Here is a 7,885-nt window from a genome sequence, read left to right on the forward strand (position 1 = left end):
TCCCAATGTGGCCCAAACAGAAGATCAGAGCAATCAGGACAATCAATAAATCTGGACAAGTGCAATAAAAGTAAAGAAGGAGAAGGGAAAAGAAAACTCCCTAAGTCATGGTGGAAGAGAAGTGGGGTCGAGCAGAGACATCTCCTCTACAACTGCATTCAACAGGGAAGGATTGCTGAGGAAAGGTTTCAGACGGTGCCCGTTAACTTTGAAGCTCTTGTCTGTGGATTCACTTTTGATCTCAACTGTACCATAAGGAAAAACATTAGTAACAACAAAAGGTCCAATCCACTTAGAACGCAACTTACCACCCATGAGACCAAGCCTTGAATTATACAGTAAAACTTTCTGCCCAACCGTGAAGTCCTTTCTAGCTATCAAACTATCATGGAACTTCTTGGTTTTCTCCTTGTAGAACTTAGAGTTCTCATAGGCTTCCAGGCGGATCTCATCCAGCTCACTCAGTTGCAACTTTCTTTCCTCACCAGCCTGATCAATGGAGAAGTTGCAGGTCTTCACAGCCCAGTAGGCCCGATGCTCAATCTCAACAGGTAAATGACATGCCTTGCCAAAGACAACCCGATAAGGAGACATCCCTATAGGTGCTTTGTAGGCAGTCCTATGTGCCCAAAGAGCATCATCCAACCTGTTACTCCAATCTTTTCTGTTGGGCTGTACAATCTTCTCTAAGATTCTCTTGATCTCCCTATTTGAAATCTCAGCTTGCCCATTAGTTTGGGGGTGGTAAGGTGTGGAAATTCTGTGAACTACCCCATACTTCTTGAGCAAAGCCTGCATAGATCTGTTGCAAAAATGGGTTCCTTGATCACTAACAATGGCTCTGGGTACTCCAAACCTGCAAAATATGTTAGATCTGACAAAATCCACAACAACCCGAGCATCATTAGTTCTGGTGGCTTTGGCTTCCACCCATTTTGAAACATAATCAACAGCTAGGAGAATATATGAAAAACCATAAGAGACAGGAAAAGGACCCATGAAATCTATACCCCAGACATCAAACACCTCACAGAATAACATGGGTTGCTGAGGCATCTGCTGTCTCAAAGAAAGGGCTCCTCCTGCTCTCTGACACTGCTCACAAGTGCTGCAAATCTTCCACGCATCCTTGAAGATGGTGGGCCAGTAAAAACCACAATCAAGCACCTTGCGAGCTGTCCTCTGAATGCCTAGATGGCCACCTGGTGCAGAAGAGTGACAAAATTGCAGGACCGAATCAATCTCATGATCTGGTATGCATCTCCTAATGACCTGGTCACTACACAACTTCCACAAATAGGGGTCATCCCAAATATAATGCTTAGCATCACTCTTAATTTTATCAATTTGAGCTCGTGATGCTAAGGGAGGAAAAATAGAAGCAACTAAAAAATTAACAATGTTTGCAAACCAAGGGGTGGTAGAAGAAGAAATAGAAGAAATAGTTAACAAATTTTCATCAGGAAAATTATCCTGGATGGGTAAGATTTCAGCACTATTCTCAGCTCTCTCAATCCTGCTGAGATGGTCTGCCACCATGTTTTGTGCTCCGCTCCTGTCACGGATGTCCAAGTCAAACTCTTGAAGCCAGAGCATCCATCTGATCAGCCTAGGCTTTGAGTCAGCCTTTTTCAACAGGTACTTCAGAGCTGCATGGTCAGTATAAACAATAACACGAGAACCAAGCAAATAAGATCTAAATTTATCAAGAGCAAAAACAATGGCCAGAAGCTCTTTCTCTGTGGTAGTGTAGTTTGCTTGAGCAGCGTCCAAAGTCCGGGAAGCATAATATATCACTCTGGGCAACTTGTCAACTCTTTGTGCCAGGACAGCCCCCAATGCATAATTAGATGCATCACACATCAGCTCAAATGGGACTGTCCAATCAGGTGCCTGAATGATTGGAGTGGTGGTGAGTGCTTCCTTGAGGCAGTCAAAAGCATGCTTACACCTGTTATCAAAAACAAAATCAACATCTTTTTGTAGTAGATTGGATAGTGGAAGGGCCTTCTTGCTGAATTCTTTGACAAATCGCCTATAGAAACCTGCATGGCCAAGAAAAGATCGAACCTCTCGCACGCAAGAGGGGTAAGGCAACTGTGAAATAACAGAAACTTTTGCAGGATCTACTTCTATGCCCTTACTAGAAATAATATGCCCTAAAACTATACCCTGCTCAACCATGAAATGACATTTCTCAAAATTAAGAACAAGGTTAGTCTCAATGCATCTATTCAGAACTCTATCCAAACTATCCAAACATGCATCAAAAGAGGATCCATAAACAGTAAAATCATCCATAAACACCTCTATGCAATTTTCTAAAAAATCACTAAAAATACTGAGCATGCACCGCTGGAATGTGCCAGGGGCATTGCATAGGCCAAAAGGCATCCTTCTATAAGCAAAAGTGCCAAAAGGGCAGGTGAATGTGGTCTTCTCCTGATCCTCGGGAGCAATATGAATCTGAAAATAACCAGAGAACCCATCAAGGAAACAGTAATGAGATTTACCTGCCAGACGCTCAAGCATTTGATCAATGAAGGGCAAAGGAAAATGATCCTTCCTGGTTGCTTGGTTTAGCCTCCGGTAGTCAATACAGACCCTCCAACTATTTTGCACTCTAGTGGGAATGAGCTCATCCCTCTCATTTTTCACAACAGTGAGACCTGTCTTCTTGGGGACAACCTGGACCGGACTCACCCACTGACTATCTGATATAGGATAAATGATCCCAGCTTGAAGAAGCTTGGTCACCTCCTTCTTCACTACATCCAAAATGACAGGGTTGAGTCGCCTCTGGGGTTGTCTGACTGGTTTAGCTCCATCCTCTAAGAGTATCCTATGCATGCAAGTGGATGGGCTGATACCAGGGATGTCCGCCAGGGTCCAACCGATGGCTTTCTTATGCTTTTTCAGAACGTGCAACAGTTTCTCCTCTTGAACAACATCAAGGGAGGTGGAAATGATAACTGGAAACTTCTCATCATCCTCCAAGTAGGCATACTTGAGGTTTTCTGGTAGAGGCTTTAATTCTGGAATGGGTGCTGGCTGAACAGTGGAAGGAACTAAGGGTTCCACAGCATGTACCTCAACCTGCAAGTCAGACTCACGTGTACTTCCTGAAACATGGTTAGTGCATTCTGACTCTAAAGAAATAATATCCAGAGGTACAGCACCCAAAACATCATATGCATAATCAGTTACAAAATCACAATTATTCTTGGGACAAGAATCAAAATCTGATACAGAAACAGATTCAAAATCAAAAACAGAATCAGAATCAGTGCATTCAAGAGAAGTATATAGATCAGACAGAAAACAATGTTTCTTATCATGCAGAGAATGAAAATTAGAAGAATACTCATCAACAATATCATCAAGTATCTCAGCACGAAAAACAGAATGGTTTTCAGATGGATGTTTCATGGCATCAAGAATGTTAAAATGGACAATACTATCACCAAATTCCATGGATAATGTACCAGCATACACATCAATCTTAGTTCGGGCTGTTTTCAAAAATGGTCTGCCTAAAATGATTGGGGCAGATCCATGGGAGAATCCCTCCTCCATATCAAGCACATAAAAATCGGCAGGGAAAATCAGTTCACCAACCCGAACTAAAACATCCTCAATCAAACCTGTAGGGTGGGCAACACTTCTATTTGCCAACTGTATCACCACACCCGTAGGTTGCATAGGACCAAGAGACAAAGATTTAAAAATGGACAGAGGCATGACATTTATAGAAGCACCCAGATCAAGCATGGCATTTTCAAATTTGTTATTCCCAATAATACAAGGTATGCAGAAAGTACCTGGGTCCTTACATTTTTCAGGAATGTGAGGAACAGATTTACCTATCAAAGCAGACACATTTCTGCCCATGCTGATTCTCTCATTTCCCTTCATCTTCCTTTTATGAGTGCACAGCTCCTTGAGGAATTTTGCATATCTCGGGATTTGCTTTATGGCATTAAGTAGAGGTATGTTCACCTCTACCTTCCTGAAGGTTTCTAATATTTCCTTGTCCACCTCTTCCATCTTTTTGCTTGGAATTGATTTTGGTGGAAATGGAAGAGGGATAGGAGGCTGATATAGATCATCACCGTGTGTAATGGAAGAAGGTCTACCTGCATGAAGATTTTTGCTACTACCTGTGTGGCCCTCTTTCTCAAGTGTAGGCTCAGGTGGAGGTACAACAGCTGTAGGTGGTGCTGGGATGTCAATTTGTTTGCCAGACCTCAAGGTGATAGCACTCACATTCTTTGGATTTTGCACAGTTTGTGAAGGTAGCTTGTCTAAATTTTGGGACTGTGCCTGATTGAGCTGAGTTGCCATTTGACCCATTTGATTTGTCAAACTTTGAATGGAAGCTCTAGTCTCTTGTTGGAACTGCATGTTTTGAAGATTTATCTGCCTAAGCAACTCCACTAATGATGGTGATGACTGAGAAGGAGGAAGAGTAGCAACTGGTGCATGCAATTCAGCGGAATGTTGTCTAAACTGCTGAATAGGTGGTGGCATCTGATGCTGCGGTGGCTGCAATGAAGGACACGGATCTGAGGAACATTTGCCAAAAACTCTGGCAATAGGGGAGAATTTCTGCTGAACTGCGAGCTGGGTAACCAGATTAACCAAGGCATCAAGCTTCCCCTCTAATTTCTTCGTATTTATTGAGGCTGAAGCACTACTGACACTCATATCAAGCAACTGAAATTAAAATAGAGTGGGGGGGTTTTGAAAGAAACGAATAAATGGTAACCAAACGGTAACAAACAATAAACTAAATAGTTGGATTCCTTAACTAGATAGCTTGACCTCTTATCCTCAATTAATCTAAAGATGCAAGTTACTGAGTTAAATCACATTCGAGCTCCTAATTAACCAACTAAGCGAAGATTAATTAAGAATTAAACAAAGTAAGTTGCAGTTAAGCACTTACACAACCCACTTCAATTCTCTAATTATAAATCTCATCACAATTCACATAATCTTGTTAACTAAGCGAAAACCCAATTATATGACTTGTGAAATTATTAATGGTTCGTCAATTAACTAAGCGAAAATATAAGAACCATTCATTAAGGACTTAATTAGAGATTATGGAACATAATTCAACTCAAAAACAATATTACAATACCATTAACCTCAAAGAGACGTTGCTATCCACATTAAGAAATCCAACCAAAGCTACTTAGCTACTCATAGCACTAGCTAGTAAATTAAACCCTAAGCTAATCAACATAAAACGCAAGACACAAAACACACAACAAAACACAACAAAAACAAATACACATAAACACACAGCCTTTTACAGAAACCGATGGTCCCCGGCAACGGCGCCAAATTTGATCGAAGTCGTATCCGGTCAAATAAAAACAATTAAATGTAGTACTAGGAAGTTGTCCTAGGTCGTCTCTCAAGGACCATTTTTCTCTGCCAAAGGCTTAAACACACCAAATGGGGGGGGATTTAGTTGTTCAGATTTAAGTTTATAACACAATAAAATGTAGATAACACAACAAGTAAAATAGATTGGCTTCTTGTTTGGATTGTAACTCTCTTATCCTTGGTTCACAATAAGATTGCTCTATTAACCACTTAATCCTTGTTCCATCCAAGTTAACCAACTAAGCGAAGATTAACTCAAGATTTCCCTACACGAATTAAGCAAACGTATACAACATCAACCTCTTCACAGATTAAGCAACTGTGTCATTAAGCATAGCCCATTAAGCATGGACATACTGATATAGAGGTTAAATGAAGAAGAACAAAGTAGAACAGAGACATACAAACATACACAACCTCAAACAGAGATTACAATCCATAACAAGAAACCAACCCAAAGGTTTTAGCCTTCCATTAAAATAGAAATGAAATGAAAATGCAAGGAAAATGAAAATGCATTAAATCAAGTTAAAGAGTATTACAACCTAGCCTTCCATGGAGGAGGCAAAGAACAGAACTAAAATGCATACAAAAGGAGAAGACAATAAAACATAAACTGCAACTACAAGAGAGAAAATAAACTTAAGGAAAACAAAGAGAAGGGAGGAGAAGAACACCCAAGAGTAACTTATTTGAAGGTGTATTGAGGGGTGTCTTACAATGGAGAAGTGAAGGCCTATTTATAGCCTTCATCTAACACAAAAGAAATATAAAATAATGGGAAAAAGCTAAGACAAAACGAAATGGGATGAGTTGGTTTTGTTGGTGGGATGAGTTGGATGCCATTTCCGCACCGATTTTTGACCACCGAATTAGACCTTCTAGATGATCGAATTGGCCGACGGCGCCTTCTGCAAATATTTAGGTCTTTGTCTTAGCTTTCCAGGGCCACCGAGTTTGCACCATTTGGATCACTACAGCCCAAGTTATTCCCTGAAAACCGAGACATGTTCATCAGCCCAAAAACAGCGAGAATTTAGAATAATAATTCCCAACTTTCCAATTTGGCCCAACAACACACATATCTATCTAAATCCTATAATTAACCATAGATGGAATGTAAAATAGCTAAATTGAAGGAAAAGATACATATCAAATTATGATTTATCAGTATTGAAGTGTCAATACGGGCGTATTGACTTCAGTACGGCCGTATTGAAGTTTCAGAAACTTCAATACGCCGTATTGAGTTCACTGCGGCCGTATTGAAGCTTCAATACGGCCGTATTAAGTTCAGTACGGCCGTATTGGGCTTCATTCCCTCCACTTCCTTATTTTGAGCTATTCTAAGACCTCTAGACCTACAGAGAACCCTCCTAGGGCCTTCCAGGAGTCCTTCTGGCTGATCTTCCTTCAGTCTTTGAGAGTCTTCAAGCTTTATTTCCGACCCGGACAATTTTAGGGGTCTACAGCTGCCCCCCCTTTACTTAGTCGGACGGCCTTTTGGTGTATCGGCTGACAAGTAAAGGAGTTGACCCAATTGTCCGGGTGATGCGCCGACCTTCTGACTTGTAGCGTCTTCCGGTGGAAAATTGTCGAGTAGCCTCTCCAGGTTTTGCTATGCTTGCTGCCCAAGCTGGAAGCTGTGAGTACCGCCTCTCCAGGCTTAGCTTCACTCTTTGTTCGAGCCGGAAGCTAAGTACCCTTGTGACGACGGTAGCAGTGTGAGTTTCGCCTTTCCAGGCCTAGTCTCGCTCTTTGTTCGAGCCGGAAACTAAGCACCTTTGTGACGACGGTGAGCAGTGTGAGTTTTGCCTCTCCAGGCCTTGCTTTGCTTGTTGCCCAAGCTGGAAGCCGTAAGTACCGCCTCTCCAGGCTTAGCTTCACTCTTTGTTCGAGCCGGAAGCTAAGTACCTTTGTGACAACGGTGAACGGTGAGTACCCCCCTTTCCAGAGATAGCTTCGCTCATTGCCCGAGCCGGAAGCTGCATACCTCCGTGTTTGTGACGACGGGGTAGCGTGAATATCTCCTTTCCAGGGATTTTGTGATGATTTTGTCTCCACAGTCCACGATGCTGCTTCGACGGTTGTTTCTGATTTTGTGCCACTAGGGGCTGGATAACGCAGGGATCCGTCTAGGGGATGTGCAGTTACTCATAGGTTCTTGTGTCCCAACTTTCCATTGCGTAGTTGGTGCCCGCTGGGGAATTTCTGATTCCTTTGGGGTGCAGACACAAAGATGCTCTTTTTGATGTGAGCGGTGCCTTATGATTGGCTGACGTCCTTTCGACGTTGGTGGAGTATCCCGGTTATCCTTGTTTGGGTGTCTCTTTTAATTTTCTGATTTTGCTGCCTCTGTGTAGGCTGTTATCCACTGGGGGATTTTGTCGTTGATTTTGATTAGCCTCTTCTGTTAGGCATATCAGCTTGACGTTTAATGATTGGCTGAGAGCCAGATTCCACTTGGGGAATGGTTATTGATTTTTTA

General features: G+C 42.0%; 1 protein-coding gene across 1 annotated transcript; it reads right to left on the minus strand.

Annotated features, from left to right (window-relative positions):
- Positions 1–767: 767 nt before the first annotated feature.
- LOC145956333 (uncharacterized) lies at positions 768–4,707 on the minus strand. The gene is made up of 7 exons (XM_083071917.1): positions 4,137–4,707; positions 3,822–4,040; positions 2,758–3,644; positions 2,099–2,172; positions 1,412–1,951; positions 975–1,279; positions 768–856 (listed from the first exon to the last, which is right to left on the minus strand). The coding sequence occupies exons 1-7, from the start codon at positions 4,705–4,707 to the stop codon at positions 768–770; spliced, it is 2,685 nt and encodes an 894-aa protein (XP_082928043.1).
- Between the last annotated feature and the right edge of the window lie 3,178 nt (positions 4,708–7,885).

The sequence above is a fragment of the Cajanus cajan genome, chromosome 3 (assembly GCF_000230855.2).
Source record: "Cajanus cajan strain Asha chromosome 3, NIPB_CcT2T_4, whole genome shotgun sequence".
NCBI classification, from domain to species: domain Eukaryota; kingdom Viridiplantae; phylum Streptophyta; class Magnoliopsida; order Fabales; family Fabaceae; genus Cajanus; species Cajanus cajan.